At 37.4% G+C, this 24,037-nt stretch overlaps 1 protein-coding gene across 3 annotated transcripts; it reads right to left on the bottom strand.

Annotated features, from left to right (window-relative positions):
* Positions 1-1,379: 1,379 nt before the first annotated feature.
* Positions 1,380-23,711, bottom strand: LOC149130939 (uncharacterized). Of its 3 annotated transcripts, none has more exons than XM_089342772.1 (13): positions 23,459-23,711; positions 20,176-20,258; positions 18,361-18,563; positions 17,917-18,176; positions 16,396-16,600; positions 12,581-13,040; positions 10,945-11,114; positions 9,399-9,551; positions 8,180-8,274; positions 6,939-7,084; positions 5,396-5,473; positions 4,753-4,896; positions 1,380-2,439 (listed from the first exon to the last, which is right to left on the bottom strand). In XM_089342772.1, exons 2-13 carry the CDS (start codon positions 20,216-20,218, stop codon positions 2,264-2,266), a joined length of 2,133 nt encoding a protein of 710 aa, XP_089198898.1. In that variant the 5' UTR covers positions 20,219-20,258; positions 23,459-23,711; the 3' UTR covers positions 1,380-2,263. The 3 variants fall into 3 exon arrangements, with proteins under 3 accessions (XP_089198898.1, XP_089198897.1, XP_089198899.1); XM_089342771.1 differs by lacking the exon at positions 23,459-23,711 and adding an exon at positions 22,184-22,352; XM_089342773.1 differs by lacking the exon at positions 23,459-23,711 and adding an exon at positions 22,184-22,308 and having other exon boundaries at positions 1,380-2,436.
* Between the last annotated feature and the right edge of the window lie 326 nt (positions 23,712-24,037).

Below are 24,037 nucleotides of genomic sequence, written 5' to 3'. Positions count from 1 at the left end.
ATAGTGGTTAAGAGCACGGGCTACTAACCCCAAGATTCAGAGTTCGATTCCAGGCAGTGACCTGAATAATAATAATAATAATAACATCGAAAAAAATACCTTAGGAATGAGAACCCAGGTTTGAAATTTCCCCAAGGCTGGAGGGTATATCAGCCGAAATGTTGTGTTAACAAAAAACAAGATGAGGACAAATATCCATCAACTGTAAATAATGTAAATGTCTGAATACATTTCTTTTTATATTTTAAGTAGCTTTTAATTATTTACCTTACATTTAATATATCTTATTGTTCCCCTCCTGTAATTGATGCATGTGATCTAAATTTGTAACTGATTTTCTGGTTGAAGTGTTAAAGGTGCATGTATCATCATCATCATCATCATCATCGTCGTTTAACGTTCGCTTTCCATGCTAGCATGGGTTGGACGATTTGACTGAGGACTGGTGAAACTGGATGGCAACACCAGGCTCCAATCTGATTTGGCAGAGTTTCTACAGCTGGATGCCCTTCCTAACGCCAACCACTCAGATGGTACGATAGATAGCTGAAACTAAATTGCCATTTAAGGGACATATATGACTGAGAAAATAACATTTTATAGTCGGATTAAAACTTGTTGAAAATGTTTGTAGTTGCTAATATTCAATAAAGATGTCAAATTATCAGGACTAGGATTTCTTAAACTGACCTTAATACTTGACAGGTACTTTATTTTTCTTACTTGAGAATGATGCAATGTAAATTTACTTGGACAGGATCTGAACTAAGAAAATAAAAGGCTGTAATTAGTTATGCCCCACTCTAACGATCCAGCCAAACAACTACATTTTCTAACACAGAATATTAATAAAGCCTAATGCTAAAAATAATAGCAAATTGTAAACTTAACCTTTATGATTTAGATTTTAAAATAAATTTCAACTATATTGCATTATAATTGGGAAAAAAAAACACAATTAAACCCTGGGAGAGGCATTATGCCGGTAATAAACACACGCACTGGTTCAGTCCTTTATTAATTTATATAGTTTTTTGTTAAATTATTTCATTGCACTCTTGCAATCTCTTCAGTAACTTGTCTCTCCACTTCCATTTAATAAAAATAAATGGAAGTGGAGAGACAAGTTACTGAAGAGATTGCAAGAGTGCAATGAAATGATTTAACAAAAAAAACTAAATACTGTTTATAAATTAATAAAGGACTGAACCAGTGCGTGTGTTTATTACCGGCATAATGCATCTCCCAAGGTTTAATTGTATTTCTTTCAACACACGTATCCACATCAAGAATCTTGCACACGAAATACACATACAAAATGGGAAAAAAAACTTTTCTAAAAAATACATTATGGAAAAATATGATTGAAAAACTAGCACTTTTAAAAACTTTTTATAGTTTTATTTGCATTATTTTTATCTTGTCTTTTACATTTTTTTTTCACAAAATGCATTTTTCAGACAAGCACATTAAAAATAAATTAATCATATGGTAATTAAAACGTGAGAAAATAACTGTAAAATATATATTTAAGAAATACAAAATAGTGGAAAACATGGCTGGAATTGTTTCAAAATTGGTAGCAGGGAATTTATATGAACATACATAAATTGTCACACATACATACAGCCATATAAATAGTCATATACATAAAACTACATACACACTGATGTACTCACAAGTGCACTTACACACACATGCAATGAATCACAGAAATTCAAACACCCACACAGATTTAAAACACAAATTCACAAGATATTCACACACATTCACAAAATTCAATGTGTAACCACACACATATGCATACAAGAAGTCTCATATGTTACCTATGTCCACACACATATGTACGCACTATTCCGCACACATATTTACAAATATATAACTATACACTATTACTTACATCCACATAGGCATTCATTTTTATACACACATGCATACTCCTTTATAGTCACATCCAGATACTCACACACACACACACACACACACACACACATTCACGTTTATGCAGATGCTCATACATTCACATCCACACACATATTCACACACACATTCATACCTACTTTTACACATATAAACACTTCTGCACATACATTTGCACTTACACACATACATACATACATACACACACACTCATATCCACATCTACACAATAGACTCATACAGCCACGCATACATTCATACTCACATCTAAGCACACATACATTAATATCCACGTAAATACACACTCACCTTCACGCACGCACGCACACACACACACACACATTTACAAACAAATCAAGAAGTCAAGATCTTCAATGCAATTCTTTAAGACTTTCAGTTCTGCAAAATGGCTTTCTCTGTTGTCATTTGTTTCAGTTTTGTTGTTGTTGTTGCTGTGTAGGCTGAAAACAGATTCTATGGAACCAGCATCACCGATATCAGGAACATTCAGGTTTCCTTCTAACAGGATCAGCAGATATAGATGATTAGATATGAAGAAAGATAGATAGAGAGAGAAAGATAGATAGAGAGATACGTAGAAAGATAGATAGAGAGAGAAAGATAGATAGAGAGAGAAAGATAGATAGAGAGAGAAAGATAGATAGAGAGAGAAAGATAGATAGAGAGAGAAAGATAGATAGAGAGAGAAAGATAGATAGAGAGATACGTAGAAAGACAGATAGAGAGAGAAAGATAGATAGAGAGATACGTAGAAAGATAGATAGAGAGATACGTAGATAGATAGATAGAGAGATACGTAGAAAGACAGAGAGAGAAAGATAGATAGAGAGATACGTAGAAAGACAGATAGAGAGAGAAAGATAGATAGATAGAGAAAGATAGATAGAGAGATACGTAGAAAGACAGATAGAGAGATACGTAGAAAGACAGATAGAGAGAGAAAGATAGATAGAGAGAGAAAGATAGATAGAGAGATACGTAGAAAGACAGATAGAGAGAGAAAGAAAGATAGATAGAGAGATACGTAGAAAGACAGATAGAGAGAGAAAGATAGATAGAGAGATACGTAGAAAGATAGATAGAGAGAGAAAGATAGATAGAGAGATACGTAGAAAGACAGATAGAGAGAGAAAGATAGATAGATAGAGAAAGATAGATAGAGAGAGAAAGATAGATAGAGAGATACGTAGAAAGACAGATAGAGAGAGAAAGATAGATAGATAGAGAAAGATAGATAGAGAGATACGTAGAAAGACAGATAGAGAGAGAAAGATAGATAGAGAGATACGTAGAAAGACAGATAAAGAGAGAAAGATAGAGAGATACATAGAAAAATAGATAGAGAGAGAAAGATAGAGAGATACGTAGAAAGATAGATAGAGAGATGCGTAGAAAGATAGATAGAGAGAGAAAGATAGATAGAGAGAGACAATATAAACAAGGATATAAATAAAGAAAGAGAGATAACCAGAATTGTGTAGATATCATCATCATCTTCATCATCGTTTTAACCACTACTTTTCCATGTTAGCATGATTCAGATGAAATTCAGTGAGACAGAATTTCTGAGGCAGGATGCTATTCCTGTTGCCAACCCTCACATGTTTCCGAAGTAGTAATACTTCACTAGTAAACTGTTGTATTATGCCAATTATCTTCTATCAGCACTGTGGTGTTATGGGCTGTGATGAGCTATGTGTTGTGGTGGAGAGGGGTGAGGCAAACAGAGGTGAAGCCAGACCGGAAGGGTCAGATCGGAAGTCGGCGACACGCGGTCGAAGGCTAGCACGTGGGGCCAGTGAGAAAACAGCGACGTTACGAGAAAGACGTGTTCTGATTAAGAGCGATCGTGTACCCCGCTGCGGTCGTCAAGGTAAGGTCCAACGCTTCATTCTGTCCTTTTGCTTCTTGTTGTCTTCTTCCTCCATCACACCACAAGCTCATCACAGCCCATAACACCACAAGCACGAGGCCCAGTCAGGCGGTACTGGCAACGGCCATGCTCAAATGGTGTTTTTTACGTGCCACCAGCACAGGAGCCAGTCCAGCAACACTGCAATGACCTCGCTTAAATGTTTTTTTAACACTTATTTGTACTGTGCAGGAACAAGCACTTAGGACGTATACTAAATGCAGAATTGACAATACAACGGAAAGTGATAAGTCCAAGTTGTGTGGTGATAAAGGTGAGATTGTAAGGTATATTGTGAACGAGTACACAAAGCTGGCCCAAAAAGGATACAAAAAGAAGACATGATAATGTTGCAAGAGTGATTCTTTGCGAGCTGTGTGGCAAGTATAGATTGAAAAAAGGCAAAGATGTGTTACAGGAAACTCTCAGGAGTAATTGAGAATGACAAGGGAAAGATACTGTAGGCTGTAATGTCTAAAATGATCATGAAATTAAACATGCAAAGCTGGATATAGAGGTTGTGAATAAAGAGGGGAAAAAAAAAAGCTGCTTAAACATAAATATTGCATGCCCTGCTGATGCCAGTGAATTAGAAAAAGAAGGAAATCAGGTCAGACATGATGTGATAAGGGAAATATAAAGACTGTGGTCATTGAAAGTGAAAGTTATACTGTAAGTATCAAGATCGCAAATTTGCTTGAAAAGAGAAGGGTAAATGTGCAAGAATCCTCCACAGAGTTCTTGAAATCTGAATGAAGAGTGTTACCTAAGTCCACTGGGTATGGAAAGCTGACACTTTAGTATATTTTCCACTGAAGTTGCTGTATTACACATTATGATGATTGATTTACAATAAAAGACTGAATCAATGATTTGAATGCAAGTAAAATCTCTCTCACCTGTATAATGAGTTGTAAAATTCTCTATGGATGTTATGTCTCCTAAAAGGATCTGGTAGTCACTGTCAGGAGTGTAGTAAGAGCTGGGATCAGTGTAGTCTCTTAAATTTGCTCCTACTTTTTTTTCAGTTTCTTGAAATATTTCTGAAAGATATGTTTTTGACTTGATGTTATTTAAATTTTAGTCTGGACAAACATTTATTTCTACCAAATATAGCTGGGACTGTTGACATCTCCCCCTTGTAAAGCCAACTTCACACAGGAATTTGAATTCAAAGCATAAAGTAGTGTAGCTAAATACCTTGGAACCTACCCTGAAATCCAATTCACTCATCTCCCTTTCTCTTGTACAGTCTATATGCCCTACCCTGGGGCCCACACTAATTATAATAGATATGTTATCATTTTAATCAAAGTCGTTGTCATGGTCATCACCGCCATCTGCCGCAGCAATGACACAATCATCAATGTTACCATCACATCCTCATCATCAACATTTTATATTCATTTTTCCATACTGATATAGGCTGGATGGTGTCTTACAACATATTGTTACCCCACAATGGTCCTTTGTCTTCCATCCCACTATGGCAATTCATCTTGCAGTGTGTGAATACAAAGCAAACTGCCAGTGGCAACTTACCATATTCAAACTGATAAGAGGTATTGTATTGATCCACCAGCTTGAAATGTTCGAATATGGCTGGAGTATCTGAAATATCTGTAACAGAAAACAATAGCAAGATTATGTTTAAAGAATAATGATATAATCACATCTGCAATGCAGAAGGGATCAAATAGATCATGGCAAATTAACTTGGAAGCACCTCCACATATCTTTGGCTAAACAGATTACTCGAAAAAAAAATGTATTCCAGCTAGTTCAACTGATCAGTACAGCAGTCCATACAGAGTCAAAGAGTTGTTTACTGGTCTTGTCTTGGGCATCCTGTAAATCTTGTGTATGCAACAAAGGTATGTCATTTATCGAACAAAAACAAATGGATAATTCAAAACATCACTACACACATTTCAGTAGCATAGTATATTCACAAATATTAAGTCTGTTACATAACTTAGATTACATTAAATAAATCCTAGTGTTATATAACCACTCAATTTCATCAGGTATTCTGTCAAATATTTTGGTGAAATACAACGAATCTATGAGGGGAGGAGATATTTCTAACCAACTAGAATGAAACAAGTATTTTCAATGTAGAGTGGAGATATTAAAATTGGCAATCAATTAAACAGCATACTTCCAAAGGTAACTAAAGTAATGTATGCTCATCCTAGAGTAGAGTGGTCAAGCATATTCAGTTCATATGTTGGAATATATAGCTAAGTCATATTTTGATGGATAGTTAATGACTAGTAGTAAACAATACAATTACCTCCAAAACAAGACAGCCAACCAATGCAAATTGACTGGGAAAGAAGCTCTTTGTATATATCAACCGATGCTGGTGTGTTTACATCCCCGTAACTTAGCAGTTTGGCAAAAGAGACCAACAGAATAAGTACTAGGCTTACAAAGAATAAGTTCTGGGGTCGATTTGTTCGACTAAAAGGCGGTGCTCCAGCATGGCCGCAGTCAATTGATTGAAAGAAGTAAAAGAATATATTAATGTTATGGTTTTGCAACCATAATATACTACCAAGTATCTTAAACTTTTGAAAGTCGATAGTGTATCTTACTTTTTGTGTCAGCAGTGCAATGTTCTCATTTTTAACTTTGATCTTAATAGAATTTGTATAGAATTCAGAACCAGCTCTGCAAGTTATGACATTTCATATACGAATGCTATTATGACATTTCGTAAATGATACAATCAAGGATAGAAAATATAGGTAGGTATTTTCCTCTCTTCAATCACATTGTCTACTTAAAAGTATTCATATACGAAACATTGTAACTTGCAGTGTTGACTCTAAATTCTATAGAAGATCAATCGAGTTAAACTTATATATATATATATATATATATATATATATATATATATATATCAGAGACAGGAAGAAATATAAATATATCTATAAAATTTATAAATGTTTCATATGCAAAAATCTGGCAGAATAATGAGACAAAAGATGTGAAAATAATGATGAAGATGATGATGAAGATTGTGGTGATGGTAGTGACTAGCAGGTAAGTAAGAATAATAAGAAGGTCTTTGCCTTACCATCTAAAGCACTGTATTTAGTAAGGTTGTTGTTATTGTTCAACAGTCCTGCAGGTATTTTTCTTTTACTTTTTGCTTTTGGCTGTGTAGTATCATGTTGGATTTTAACATTCCCAGATTTGTAGATTTCGTATGCAAGGAGATTCCTGATAATAGATGTGGTAAATGTACTGGTAATTATAGCTGACATAACATTAGGGACAATGTCAGTAAGATAAAAATCCATGGAAAATGAAGATGACACATCTGTTCATCTCTCATGCTCCCACAAATTTACTTTTCCGCCCACACCAGTTCTCTTTATTCACCTTCCTAGAATTTATGATTATGCCCTGGCACATTGTCCTTCTCTTCCAACAGAGACAACTAGGTTTCCCCCACTACAGCAAAGCACTTATTGTTGTCCTCCAATCATACTTTAACATCTCATCACCTGGCATAAAGAAACCTCCCTCAATAGTTGGCATGGACTTGTCTCTCTAGGTTCTTGATGCTTAGTTTGAAGCCTGCTAACTTGTCTCAGTTGATGTGTCTTCCTAAATACCTATGTTACTTCTCTACTATGTAACTAGTGGAGGCGCAATGGCCCAGTGGTTAGGGCAGCGGACTCGCGGTCATAGGATCGCGGTTTCCGATTCCCGTTGTGAGTGTTTATTGAGCGAAAACACCTAAAGCTCCACGAGGCTCCGGCAGGGGATGGTGGCGAACCCTGCTGTACTCTTTCACCACAACTTTCTCTCACTCTTTCTTCCTGTTTCTGTTGTGCCTGTAATGCAAAAGGGTCAGCCTTGTCACTGTGTCACGCTGAATATCCCCGAGAACTATGTTAAGGGTACACGTGTCTGTGGAGTGCTCAGCCACTTGCACGTTAATTTCACGAGCAGGCTGTGACAGAGTACCAACAACAACAACTATGTAACTGATCACTTCAATCTTCAAAGTATCTAAGATCATAACAGGGATATTGTCCACTTATGCTTCAGACTGATCCAAATTGATCAGAGCTCCACCAAAGCCAGCTTTCATCCCTACCCTCTCTATGATGCATCACATAAGGTGGAGGTTGTCAAGGATAGATCTGTGTGAGATTGCACACATTTGTGCTTCCCCAACAGCAGTTTTCCATGATTTATACACAATTTCTTCACAAAAATAACAGACCTGATGTCAAGTGTGGCTTACCCAGCTGACAGCCATAACAACAACAACAACAAAACGGACAGACAGAAATAATGGGGTACCTTTCATAATAGCTTCGGGCAACATGACCTTTGTATTTCTGTAATGTATTTGTTACCTCACGGTATATAACAGCCCACTTCCTTTTATGTGTTACCTGTAATGGTAGATATTGGTAGAACAGTAGGTAAATGAAACATATATATACATATACATATACATACATTTGTCTCTCTCACCAAGGTCAGCGGCTATCGGACGCCGACGAAGGGAAATAACCCTGAAATCCGGATCCGTTCGTGCTGCAGATGTTGGTGAGAGGGATAACTACCCTTGGCAAACAGGACACAGTCGTGTGTCGATAAGCCAGCTGGAGGAGATGTCCTCCTGGGGCTGAAAGCAACAGTAACATCCACCCCTAGGGGTCAGCCACACTTAAGTGGCAATATACTACACTTTATCGTGCAGTTACTGTTAATACTTCATTTAGAGAATTAACATTGCTTGTTTTCACCTTTTCGATATCAGTGAAGAATTTCACTTGAAAAGAAGATATAAGATTGCCAGGTTTTTGTCTCTCTCACCAAGGTCAGCGGCTATCAGACGCCGACGAAGGGAAATAACCCTGAAATCCGGATCCGTTCGTGCTGCAGATGTTGGTGAGAGGGATAACTACCCTTGGCAAACAGGACACAGTCGTGTGTCGATAAGCCAGCTGGAGGAGATGTCCTCCTGGGGCTGAAAGCAACAGTAACATCCACCCCTAGGGGTCAGCCACACTTAAGTGGCAATATACTACACTTTATATATATATATATATATATATATATATATATATATATATTGTTGCACATTTCACGTGCTTACTCCGGTATATATATATATATATATATATATATATATATATATATACCGGAGTAAGCACATGAAATGTGCAACAAGGTGGAAAAAAGAGTCCGATGAACAGGAACATGAAACTCAGAGTAACGGTTTTTTTGTTATATTTCTGCTGCTTTTAAATAAAGTATATATATATATATATATATATATATATATACATATACACACACACATACACACTCATATACATATATATACACTCACACACAAATACAAGTATATAGACACACCTACACACAAGACATGCATACACTGCATATGCACACTTACAATCATATGCATACATCCACACTATATTCATGTTCGCATACACAAAAACAGGTGCATATATACTCAACCCTTCATACATGCCCACCACAGTCATGATTTACATCTACTTACAGTGCTATAACCGCCTGCATCCAGTACCACACAGTAGAACTGGTATGTATCAATAGTGATATTTTCCCACATTGCAACCTCAAGGTGCATGTTGTTGGAAGTCAGGAACTGTTTCAAATCCACTGTGAAATCTGCTTCATGTCTGTGGTAATTCTACAATGATAATAATAATTATTTCTATTACAGGAACAAGGCCAGGAACTTTCAGGGGAGGTGGTTTAACCCTTTTGATACCGTATTTATTTTGAAATGTTTTGTGTTTCTTTCAAGTATTTTAAATATAAAAAAGAATTTAGTAAAATAACTTAAGTTATCATTAAGCTGATGTTAGGAACATAAATTGTGACTAAGGTTTGGTGGAAGATTTTAATTCAAAACTTATGAAAACAAAAACATTTGTACTACAGAGCCAGGGGCGGTTTCAGCCAGGTTGGTAACGAAAGGGTTAATCGATTACAACAATCTCAGTACTTGCTTGGTACTTTATTTTATTGACCCCTGAAGGACAAAAGGCGAAGTTTATCTAAATGAAATTCAAACTGAGAACATAATGATTCAGAAGAAATATTATTAGGAAATTTGTCCGATGCTCTGATTCTGTTGATTTCCTGCCTATACAGATAATAATCACAATAATTTCGTTTTGGGATTTGGTTTGCAAGATTTTTTATGTGATTTCGTGCAACCTGTCTTAATGGACAGTCAAGACTATTGATAAGGTTGCAAGACGCAACGAAAATTTTAGGAAAATAAAAAAATAAGTGGAAATTTTACCGGTGAGTGTGTAAACATTTTAAGGCACAATAAGAAAATGACTCTCCCCAGACACAACAGAATCACAATGATTGTTTGTAACATAAATATAAGAAATTTGAGAGGTGAGATTAATCAGTTAAATCAAGCTAGTATTTGACTGGTACTTTATTTTATTGATGCAGTGGAATTCAAACTCAGAATGTGAAGTGCCAGGAAAACACCATACAGTATTTTGCCTGATATTCTGATGATTCTGCCAAATAAAAACAACAGTTTTCTTTTTCTCTTTAGTATTTTAATATAGGAACAAGTCCTAAGGTGGCAAACCATCAGAATCATGACCACACTGGGAAAAATGCTTAGTGGCATTTTGTCCATCCTTACATTCTGAGTTCAAATTCCACCGGGTTGACTTTGTCTTACATCCTTTTGGGGATTGATGAAATGAGTACTTTGTGCCTAGAGTAGAAAAGATTTATTTTGTAGCTTCAAGATTTTGATGATGTGATTGTTTATTTTTAGAATGACATGATAGGGTAGGTGTGAAAGGCCAGATCTGGGTGGCTTAAATATAAAACAAGTAGAATGGTTGGGCCAGATATGACCAGTTTAAAAGCTAAAGGGTTAAACAATAACAAAACCAACATCAACAGCTGCACCAATAACAGCAACAACAATAGCAATAACAACAACAAGAAAAACAGAGGGACAGCTGAATAGGAAAAAAGAGAGAAAATAGGTGGGGGGAGGGGAGAGAAGAGCGACCTTATCACCTGATAACAGAAGTTACCTCTATATCTTGTGTAAGTTTTTCTTCCAAGCTCATGTTTAGTGTGGGGTTCCTTGCAAAGGGAGTCATTACTGTTGTACTATTACTCTGATTCACCTTGATGTTCTGGTCATTACACGGGTCCTGTGGTGTCTTTGGGTAGACAGATGCATCATAGACCGTAGAACTGCCTACAGATAGATTGATAGATAAGTAGGTACTTAGTTTGGTAGGTAGCTATACAGGTAGGCAACCAAGCAGACAGACACACACACACACATACATATATAATCATAATCATATATGTATATCATCGTCATTGTCCCCCTGCATGTACCTTGGACAAGTGTTTTCTACTATAGCCCTAGGACAACCACAGACTTGTGATTGAACTTGGTAGACGGAAACTGCAGAGTTGTTCATCAGAAAATGACTGTAAAACATGTTCATAAAGAAATCTTATTTGCATCATATTCCTCATGTGCCGATTCTGCCCATAAGAAAGGAACAAATAATACAATGTGGCTACAGGTCATAACACCCAGGCAACACCTAGGTGCATTGCTAGTGAATTCTTTTATAAGAATTTATCAAGTAGCTAGCGTGAAAAAAACCTCATAAGGGAAAAATCCATCATTTATTCCCCAAAATATATTTATTTATATAAGGGCATTACTATACATGAATGCCTCACGCTAAGAGGGACTCTAAGGTCAAACTACCATAATTTCCTTGCGTTCGGTAAAAATGTGTTTATTATGGTAGTTTGACCTTAGCGTCCCTCTTAGCGTGAGGCATTCATGTATAGTAATGCCCTTATATAAATAAATATATATATATATATATATATATATATATATATATATGTGATGGGCTTCTTTCAGTTTCTATCTACCAAATCTACTTGCAAGGATTTCATCAGCAAGGGAATAGTAAAAGACACTTAGTGCTGCACATTAAGACTGAACCCAAAGCCACACAGTCATGCCTATATATATATATATATATATATATATGACAAACAGAGAGACTGATAGACAGAAACACACACACATGTATATATGTGTGTATGTACAGACATCACCAACTTCATCTACCAGGGCAGCGTTATTTCTACAGAGGGGAATACTAAAGTAGATGTCAACTCCAAAATCAGATGTGAAACAGCAGTGTCCCCACGAATGAATAAAACCAGGGTCAGTACTTCAATTAGCAGCCAAATGAAAATCTTGCTCTACCAGAGCACTGTCCTGCCAACAGCAGTCTACAGAAGAGAAACTTGGAAACAACTGCCAAGATCACTCAGAGGTGGAATGCATCCTCCAATGGTATCTAATCAGAATACTCAAGAACATCCATAGCATCCTGAGAAAAGCCAATATGAACAGCCGGCAGGAGACTGTGGCAGAAGGAAGAGTGAGACTTGCAGGTCATGTTTTCTGACTGCCAGAAGAAAGAATACCCAAGACATTATACAATGGGTACCACTAGAAAGACAAAGGAAGAGAGTGAGACCTAAGAAGACATAATCTACCATCTTCAAGGAAGATCTGAGGCAACTACCACCACACAACACACAACACAACTACACACAACACAGCTACACACACCACCACAACACAATTACCACCAGTACCACACACCTTGTTCAACTCACCTGATCCAACAGAACTACTCTCTATATATTCAGAGACAATGTTTTCTTCACTATCAAAGAAATGTTGCCTCTTATCAAGAGAGTGACTACAATGGGTATAGCCTTCTTGTACTCTTATGTCCTGAAGTTTTGCTGCCACTGTAACTGCAGCTGCTGTTGTTGATGTTGCTGTCACTTGTGTCAATCTGGAGAGTTTGGGGTTATCACAACTAAATTCCAATACAGGTTTATCAAAGAAACTATGTTCTCCTCTTCTGGCACTTGAAGTCATGACTCTATTGTTATTGATGTTATTCTTGCCTATTTTGGTACTGTGTTCTCTTCCAGTATGATTGAAGACACATCTTTTCAGTCTGACAGACTTGGACAACTTCTGAAAGATCTCTGCCTCTTTCAGGGCCCCTTCAATACTGTTTCCTCTGAATATGCTTTTACGACCCTTATTTTTAGGCATATACTTCTGTTTGACAATGTAATAAAATAAGTTATAAATACAAATATAATATAAATACAAATATAAGAAGAGAAATTACATATTGTTTGCTCATATAGTCACAAGACGAGAAATTTAGATGCAGGATCATTTGTCTATTGAACTGACTTCAGTACTAGTGTTTCGTTTTGTAGAACATGGAAGACTGAAAGCACAGTGGACCTCAGTATGTGAAGAATTGGAGCAAATAAAGCAAGGCATTTTGGCAGACACTTTAGCAATTTAACCAATCCAATGCTTTTATAACAAGTCACAGGTATATATAAATATGATAAAATAAAATGACACAGTTCTATATTTAAGAGATGAGGAATTATGTAGCCTGACTGGCCTTCGTAGGGTTTTCGAGCGAGATCGTTGCCAGTGCCCCCTGGACTGGCTTTTGTGCGAGTGGCACATAAAAGACACCATTTCGAGCGTGGCCGTTGCCATAACCGCCTGACTGGCCTTCGTGCGGGTGACACGTAAAAGTACCCACTACACTCTGAGTGGTTGGCGTTAGGAAGGGCATCCAGCTGTAGAAACTCTGCCAAATTAGATTGGAGGCTGGTGTTGCCATCCGGTTTCACCAGTCCTCAGTCAAATCGTCCAACCCATGCTAGCATGGAAAGCGGACGTTAAACGATGATGATGATGATGATGATTTACATTTGATGGATATTTGTCCTCATCTTGGCGTAGTGATTAAGAGCGCGGGCTACTAAACCCAAGATTCTGAGTTCGGTTCCAGGCAGTGACCTGGGCGGTGGCAGCAGCGACGATGACGACATCGAAAAATACCTTAGGAATGAGAACCCAGGTTCAAAATTTCCCCAAGATACCTGATGAAGGCTGAAGGGTATATCAGCCGAAATGTTGTGTTAGCAACAAACAAGATGAGGACAAATATCCGTCAAATGTAAATAATGTAAAATAAAATGATTTCTAAGAATGGCACACGGGGTACTTAGTCAATTCTATCAATCCTACAACTTTGTTGGTACTTCATTTTATCAACCTCAGAAGTTTTTATTCAATTTAAATATAACAAAATATAATATTATATAGAATATAACAAAACATGGTTGAGAAGCAAACATAACCATCCCTGAAACTATAACGTGTGTGTGTGTGTGTGTGTACACAAATAATAGGTCAGTGTAAGCATTAAAATATATATTATAAAACCAATGAACAAAAAATTTCATCATCATCATCACCATTTAGCATCTATTGTCCATGTTGGCATAAGTTGGACAGTTTGACCAAGGCTGGTAGGCTGAGGGGCTGCATCAGACACTAGTCTTATTTGGTATGGCTTCTATGGCTGGATGCCCTTCCTAATGCCAACCACTCAGAGTGCAATGGATGTTTTTACGTGCTACTGGCATGGGTGTCAGTTTGCATGACACCAATATCTGCCATGCCTAAGATTTTACATGGCTTGATAGGTCTTCTTCTCATAGTATATTGCTAAATGTCTTGGTCTTTTGTCATTGCCTCCGTGAAGCCCAGCACTCAGGTGCTTTTTACATGCCACTGACCACAACTATGATTTCACTTAGGTTGATGGGTCTTCTCAAGCATGGCATATCGCCAGAGGTCTCGGTCACTAGTCATTGCCTCCGTGAGGCCCAACATTTCAAGATCATGCTTCACCACCTCATCTCATGTCTTCTTGGTCTCCCTCTTCCACAGCTTCCTTCCACTGGTAGAGATCAGCATCAGCACTTCTTCACACAACTGTCTACATCCATATGCATCACATGACCATACCAACAGTTGTCTCTCTCTTGTACATTACATCTGATACCTTTTATGCCCAGCTTTTTCTCTAAAGACGCTTATACTGTCGAACATGCCCAATGACATTGCACATCCAGCGAAGCAAACTAGCTTCATTTCTTTCAAGCCTGTGCATGCCCTCAGTAGTCACAGCCTATGTTCCACTGCCATGTAACATGGCTGTTCTCACACAGGCATCATACAATCTGCCTTTCTCTCTGAGAGAAAGGCCCTTTGTTACCAACAGAAGTAGGAGCTCTCTGAACTTTGCCCAACCTATTCATATTCTAGCAGCTATGCTCTTTGAGCATCCACTTCTACTACTGACTTGGTGACCTAGATAATGGAAGCTATCAACTACTTCTAGCTTTCCCCCTTGGCATTTGATGAAGTCTATTTTCTACCACACATAGAAACTATTTTCCCTGTTAACCTTCCTCTGGTATTGCTGTACCTCTCATGTATCCATTGCTTACAGCAGGTACATTTTATGGAATTTCTACTTATGCCTTTCCTACAGATTGAGCAGGTCCATCTACCTGAAGGGATTTGTGATTTGTTTGCCTTCCTACTTGCTAAGAATTTGGTTTTTGATAGGTTAACTATAAGGCCCTTCAACTCTAGACCTTGGTTCCACACCTGAAACTTCTCTAGTTCTGGAAGTGATTCAACTATAAGAACAAGGTTGTCAGATAGAAGCTTCCAGGGACAACCTGTCTTGAAATCCTCTGTTATTGCCAGGAGGACTATGATGAACAAGAGGGGGCTGAAGATTAAACACCTACTTGTACTCTGAATTCTTCACTATACTCATTACCAACCCTCACTTTGCTGACAGCATCCCTGTACATGATTTGTACAGCTCTCACCAACCATTTGTCTATCCCTAGTTTCCACACTGACCACCAGATTAGGGATCAGAGCTTTCTCCATGCCAACAAAAGCCAAGTACAGAAGTTTGTCTTTGGCTATGTATTTCTCCTGTAGCTGCCTTACCAGAAATATAGCATTAATGGTACTTTCTCCTTGGCACAAAAGCAAACTGCATCTCATTTAGACTAACTCTCTCTCTCTAATTAGTTCAGTTATGACCCTCTCCATGACTTTCATCATGTGATCCAACAATTTCAAATTTTGTGTCACCTTAACACTTAAATGGAGTCTTGACTTTTTAAATGCTAGTCCTTCATTGGAAGTTTATAGAAATAAAAGAGGAGACTGAAAGAGAAAGTGGCTGGAAAAAGATAAAAAGAACATCTTCCAACCTGAATCTTAACCCCCTCTCTTTTTCTACTGAAGAGAGAAGAAAGGCATATAAATATTATGGTAAGATAAGAAAAGTCTGATCTTTGTTTGCAAACAAAAATGAACAACTGCAGACATAGTCTACTCAACTTTCATTGATCAGTTTAGCAAAGACTTTTACTTAGAGAAAACAAATGACAAATAATTTTGAGCCAATATAATTTGAATAAATAATAAAAAATTATGGGAGCTAAAGAAAATAACTCAAATGTCTTCCTTATTGTTGTATTGTTGTTACTGTTGTTTTTCTTACCTTTGAAACTAGTGATAGAGGGTTGCTATCTAACAAGTCAATACAGCTGCTTGAAATCCAAGCATGAGAGCGAGGTGTGCCCAAGAACTCCACATGGTAACTGTCTACAACAATCTCTTCCACTTCCTGGTGTTTTCTTTGCTCTTCTTCCTGGTACTCAACGTATCCGTTACAGAATGGATCAAAGCTTACAACAGCTGGCCACCTGAAATAATTATCCAGAATAAGAAAAGTTTTCATCCTTGCACTCCATCAATTAGCACAGCTATCACTTCACAAAAGTCTTTTCAATAAACTTCAGTCCCATTTTGATAAATTCAAGTTCCACTTCAATAAATATGAGTCAGTTCAATAAACTAGTGTCTGTCATAATGGTGAACAGGAACACCACTTCAATAAAGAAAGCACCATTTCAATGAATGTGAGTGCCCCAATTTGATAAACTTGAGTGCCACTCCAAAAAACATAAATGTCAACTTCTGAGTATCAGTAAGTACTCCAGTTGTACAGACACATCCACACTCAAATGTACACAAAATGTTGCAAATACAGATAGATAAACAGCAAACACAAAAATTGGATACACCTATAGAAACAGTAAACAAATGTAGAAAATGGATTATTTAGAAGCAAGAACTATTAAGTAATTTGAAGTAGTGCTTTGTCCAGTATCTGCACTAAAGTAATAAGAAGCACATTGTTTATAAAGTACATTTTACAATTTTTACGATGTTTATAGCCTTATTTTAAACTTTTTATTTTATTGTTAATATAATTCATTAAGAGAGTATTGTAGTTCGCTTGAAGCATTGTGTATTGTTTGTAAAGAATAAAGTTTAGAATGGTACAACAATGCACTATAAAACAAGAAATGAACTATATACCTGTTGTAATTTGGTTATCTATAGTCCTATGATATTTCGGAATTACAATTCCTTCTTCAGAAGTTTATAGCAGAGACTCCAGCCAAGAAGATCTGAAGAAGGAATTGTAATTCCGAAATATCATCGGACTATAGATAACCAAATTACAACAGGTATATAGTCCATTTCTTATTTTATAGTGCATTATAGTGCATAATAATCTGGATCTCAGTTCATCCTTCATGTTGCAGCTAGATTTGTTAGCCTCTTGTTTCATCACAACCCCTACCACCCTCCAGCAGATAACAGGATTGTGAGACAAACGTCACACATGAAATATCATCATCATCATCTAACGTCCGTTTTCCATGCTGGCATGGGTTGGACGGTTTGACTGAGGTCTGGAGAGCCAGATGGCTGTACCAGGCTCCAATCTGATCTGGCAGAGTTTCTACAGCTGGATGCCCGTCCTAACGCCAACCATGCCAAGAGTGTAGTGGGTGCTTTTTACATGCCACCAGCACAGGAGCCAGTCTGGCAGGCCTGGCACTGATCACATTCAGAGAGTACTTTTTACATGCCACCAGCACAAATGTGTATAAATGTGTATGTGTGTGTGTGTGTGTGTGCATGATATATAATACATTTTAAACCTTACCAACAGTAGCCTGCCATGATGGCCATTACCAAATCTCCTGGGGTTAAATATGGATATACAAACACCACTCCCTTTTTCCACATAGTTTTCTCAATGGATTCAAAATTATCTTCTTCGATATTGCAGTTATTCTTTGCCTGATCTTTGTTGAATTGGCAAATCCACTTCTTGTCATCATCACACCATCCATGAACTTCCTGTTTGGTTACAGATCTCCATTTTAAGCAGCTATCACATTGGATCCAAGACATTCCTATCATCTGGGTTGGTAAATGACAAACAGAGATGACGGTTAATTAGTGACATAAATGATGGTGTTGGTGGAGGATGTGTTAGTGATAATGGGGATGGGAACAATGGTTGTATGTGAAGGTAGTAGTGCCGTTATAATTGTTGTTGTTAGTGGTGGTGGAACAACATTAATACATATTTCATCAAACATACCCCTTTTTCTTCAGACCCTTTCAGGGATAATTGTCTTCTCAGTTTTAATTTAGAACCTTTATCATCCTTCCTTGACTTTTTGACAGTTGGAGCATCACTCCAAGCCACATTTTTCCTTGATTTTTCAGCAGCAGAACGCAAATTAAGAATCTGTTCCTGGAGCTCATTGTTGAGGTTTTCAAATAAATATGGACTATTCAAGACTTGTTTCATGAAAGAAGAAAAAAAGAGATAATAAAAATGATTAGTCCAAGGGTAGTACAAGGGAGGGGTGTTTAGTCATTTTATATTAAACACCACCTCAGTATCTGACTGGTGTTTATTGTATTGACCATAGGATCCCCAAAAAAGGGTGAAGGATAAAAAGGTGATGTTGATTTGAACTTAAAACATGACAGAAAGAATGTAACTAAATGCTGTAATGTCTTCTTCTTTCTTCTTTTGACCTTTCAAAGCCTAGCCAGGCTCATGGGCCCGGTTTCCCGGTTTCTATGGCGTATGTGTTCCCCCCAGCTGGACGGGACGCCAGTCCATCGCAGCGTTACTCAAGAAAGAGGAAGAAAGAGAGAAAGTTGGGGCGAAAGAGTACAACAAGGGTCGCCACCCCCGTCCCCTGCCGGAGCCTCGTGGAGTTTAGGTGTTTTCGCTCAATAAACACTCACAACGCCCTGTCTGGGAATCGAAACCGCAATCCTCCGACCGCGAGTCTGCTGCCCTAACCACTGGGCCATTGCGCCTCCACTCAAATGCTGTAATGTATTTAGTGCAATTCTTTACTGTTTATATTAGTACTCAGCCCCCCTCTCTCTCTCCCTCTACCTACACCTCCTTCTTTCTCTACTCTTGCTCTCCCTCCTCCTTTCTCTACTCTTGCTCTCTCTTTCCCTTTCTCTATGTTTCTAAATTTTCTCTCTTCCACTACTTTTCCTCAGATGATCAACTTTCATTCTATAAATAATTTGTCTGTTAATTCACTCATCTCTTGCTCTGGCTATCCATGCCTCTGTTTAGAATCAACTGTTTCTATAATCTCTCGTTTCATTTATTAGGAAGCTGAAAACATTTACTCCTTAAAATATTGCATCTAGAGAAACTTCTAAAATATTGTATCTAGAGGAAGTGAAAGGGTCTCTTTCTTTTTTAACATAGAACATTGATTTATTAGATCTATTTTTCAATACTGAATGTTATTGTTGACTAATTAAAGTTAGATTAGGAAAACAAAGAATATTTTCATGCAACATCAGACGCTCACTGTGATGAAATAAACCTTCAGGCTGTAGTTTGTGATATAAAAGTGTTTTTATTTTTTCTTTAAACACTTAAGTATTAATATTAATTAACATAAATCTGGAACTAGGCGTAGGAGTGGCTGTGTGGTAAGTAGCTTGCTTACCAACCACATGGTTCCGGGTTCAGTCCCACTGCGTGGCATCTTAGGCAAGTGTCTTCTACTATAGCCTCGGGCCGACCAAAGCCTTGTGAGTGGATTTGGTAGACGGAAACTGAAAGAAGCCCGTCGTATATATGTATATATATATATATATGTGTGTGTGTGTGTGTTTGTCCCCCCCCCAACATCACTTGACAACCGATGGTGTGTTTACGTCCCTGTATCTTAGCGGTTCAGCAAAAGAGACTGATAGAATAAGTACCAGGCTTACAAAGAATAAGTCCTGGGGGTCTCGACTAAAGGCGGTGCTCCAGCATGGCCACAGTCAAATGACTGAAACAAGTAAAAGAGTAAAAGAGTAACTAACTTAATTTTTCTTTTTGTTTAATGCCTAGTCAAGGGAGGAAGTATTACAGACTTACCTGTTTTCTTCCAAGATCGAGTGACAATTTTCTTAAGGTCCATATGGTCACAGCTCACTGTACTATAATATCCTGACTGATCTCTGCACAGAAATTGAGTGAAATATTAAGATATCATCATTGTCATTATCGTCACTGACATCAGATTCACCACCATCATCACTACTATCATCACCATCCTCCAGTTTAACACTACCACCTGGATGCCTTTAATAGAGCACACTACAGTATTAGAGATAATTTGTGATGCTGTCAGTTCCTGCACCAGCACAGGCGGGTAGCCGCTAGAGCAGCAAAAACAACAGCCAAACGAAAGTTCCGTCAGCTTTATGGTGTATCCTCAGATTTGTTTCCGACATATATGATTTCATGTGGCAGAAGAGGTACCACAATATTGAAAACATTTGAAAATTTACTCGTTCACATAGCTGAGCAATATAAATTTCAAATTCATAACAAACATTTATGCAGTGACACTTTGTTTTACATCTATTACACTAATTTTTTTTCGTTTTTGAGCTCAGGGTCAAACGCTTTACTTTGACCAGAAATAGTAGGGATCACACGGTTATAATTCCTAAGGCTTATAGGGTATCAAAAGCAGCCATCCCAACCAATTCATCTCTGATTTTTTTCAGATTATGCTAATAATGGTACATTTTACCTGTTTCTGTCACTGAACTGTGGCCATGCGGAGGCACCAACTTTTAGTCGAAAATAAACCTAAGGGTTTATTTTTTTTAAAGACCGGCACTTCAGGTCAGGAGGAATAACTTCCAGAAATAGTTAAGTTCTCCAACAAAGAACAGATGCAACCAGTGAAAATTTTAAAAATAGTTCAAGGATTCTCCATTTGAGTATCCCGAGTGAGCATATGCACACAACCACATATACATATGGAATATATGTACGTACACTCATATAAAAAAATAGTAATGCAACATTGTTCTCTCATGACATGCACACCTAGGACTACAATGTATCAATCAATTCAGATAAGAACAAACACTAAGAGCTGTTTTCATTTAAACAAAACAGTCTTGCAACTTTGTTAGTGACTGACTTCAATATTGCAAAAGGGAAAACTTGAAATAAATTCAAAAGAAACATATTATATGCGCAGGAGTGGCTGTGTGGTAAGAAGCATGGTTCCGCGTTCAGTCCCACTGCGTGGCACCTTAGGCAAGTGTCTTCTTCTACTATATAGCCTTGGGCCAACCAAAGTCTTGTGAGTGGATTTGGTAAACGGAAACTGAAAGAAGTCCATCATATATGTATATATATATATACTCTTTTCCTCTTTTACTTGTTTCAGTCATTTGACTGTGGCCATGCTGGAGCACCGCCTTTTAGTCGAGCAAATCGACCCCAGGACTTATTCTTTGTAAGCCTAGTACTTATTCTATCAGTCTTTTTTGCCGAACCGCTAAGTTACGGGGACGCAAACACACCAGCATCGGTTGTCAAGCGATGTTTGGTGGGGGGGGTGACAAACACAGACACACAAACATATACACACACATACATATATATATATACATATATACGACGGGCTTCTTTCAGTTTCCGTCTACCAAATCCACTCACAAGGCTTTGGTTGGCCCTAGGCTACATATATATACATATATGTGTGTGTGTGTGTGTGTGTGTGTGTGTGTGTGTGTGTATATATATATATATATATATATATATATACACGTATATTTTATCGAGTAGCCAGCGTGTAAACCAATTAAGGAAAAAATTAATACAAAGTATCTAATTTTTTCCTGCATATATGAAATACCTTATAATATCTAGGGCTATTACTATTCATTGAAATATTTTGACTTTAGAATCCCATTAAAGTGTGTAGCTTTTACACACAGTAACAGGCCTAGATATCATAATATATATACACACATACATAGAAGAATAGGAATTAAAATTAACTCTTATTCACGTGGCTTTTCCAAAGATACATTTATTAAAACATAAGTAAATATTTATATAAATACTACGAACTTACAGTGGTCGTCTGCAAATTTCCTCGCCATTTGCCTTCGATTGCCCACACACTCCCTCTCTTTCTCTCTCTATTACACTGTCTTCCTCTCTTCTCTTACCCACCTAAATTCACTCTCATTTTGCTTTACTCTCTTTCTATTTTCAATACACGACATTTACCTCCCCCTCTCTCTATCTCTCTTCATCTCACTCTCGCACGCACGCGCGCATACACCTTCTCTCTACTTTCCTTTCTCATTGCCTGTTTCACTCTCTTCTCACTCTCCATTTTACTCTCACCAACTCCTCTTTCTCGTTTTCTCTTTTCCTTTTCTTTCGACTTCCATCACCGACACTTCCCCTCCCGCTCTCTTCTTATCTCTTTCTTCCTCTGCCTGTAACTCACTCAGAATCGTTAGTATGCTCGAAAAAATGCTTCGTCGTATTTTGCCTGGGTAAATTTTGATCCCTTTTTACCCGCAAGATTTTTACCAAGAAAAAAAAAAAACGCGGATTTTTTTTGCGTGGAATCAAGTACCCTGACCTCCTAATATACTGCAAACCCCTTATTTTTGTTCGGAAAAAAAGGAAGGGGTGGGGGTAAAAACCGCCCCCTCCTCATCCCGGAATCATTGGAAATTCTTTTCTTTTCTTTTTTTTTTTGTTGAATGAATTCCGGTGACCTAATATGTCACAAAACCCTTTTTGGGGGTCCGGAAAACGAGGTGTGATGGAATGGAACCCTCGGAAATTTTACCCACTCCCAACATTTTACAGACGTGCATTTTCCAGAGTGTTAATTAAAGTCGTAGTGTGTGTGTATGTATATGATAGCGTGTATGTATATGTAGACAGGTAAAATTCACCGACAATGTACTACTTACCTCTTTGCTGTCAAATAAATGGATTAATTCTCGACTAAATATTTTCAGCTTTATACCAGCATTTTAGGGGGAAAAGACCCAAAAATCATTCACGCCCAAACTAATTTCTGAGTGAATGGGGGAAGAGAGACAGAGAATAATAATTGCATATTTACGGCTGAACTTTTTCAAAATTAAAATTTTGTTTTTCAGTGTACGTGGAAAAATACGGATATTGAGAATATGGGAAAATTCTTTTCTAATTTCTCAAATTTTCTATGAAAAACTCCAAACTAACTGAAACAGTAAACGTCGATATGCTAAAAACAATAGCCAAATGCCTGGAGAATTTTTGTGTTTGTGTGTGCGCGTGCAACAATTTCAATGACTTTTTTCTAATAAGCAGAGAAAGTAGAGAAATATGTTCTACATACCTGTCATGTACGTCGGTTTTCGTGTCCTTGAAATTTTTGAGGATGATGGAAAAGCCGATGCACCCACTAAAATCACGAGATTTTTGGGGATGAGGCTAATGCAGATTCGCACTTCCCCTACAAAAATGCAGTTCTCTGAAAAAGTTTATTCCGACATGTAAAACCTGGGAATCCAAATAAACTTTTTCAGAAAAAAGCATTTTTCTAGGGGAGACAGCTCAGCAAATGCCGCTTTCTTATTTTTTATGCTTCTGATCTCTCTCTGTCTCTCTCTCTCTCTATCTCTCTCTCCCTCTCTCTTTCATGCACACAATAATGTAGGAGAAAAATAACGTTTTTTTTTTCTTAAACACACACGATATGGTCTACAAATTTAGGATGTTTTCAAACGATACTATATTTTATCAACAGAATATATATTTTTTCTCACACAACAATTGAGATATATTTTAAATCTCTTCTTTGTAGAAAGACAACTTTTATTTTATTTTTCCCCTCTCACACAAAAATTAGTTTGGGCGCGAAAGATTTTTGTTTCTTTTCCTCCTAAAATGCTGGTATAAAGCTGAAAATATTTAG

This window comes from Octopus bimaculoides, chromosome 26 (assembly GCF_046866305.1).
Source record: "Octopus bimaculoides isolate indiv1 chromosome 26, ASM4686630v1, whole genome shotgun sequence".
Taxonomy (NCBI): domain Eukaryota; kingdom Metazoa; phylum Mollusca; class Cephalopoda; order Octopoda; family Octopodidae; genus Octopus; species Octopus bimaculoides.
The sequence above is the reverse complement of the archived record's forward strand: the minus strand, read 5'-3'. Positions and strand labels throughout refer to the sequence as shown.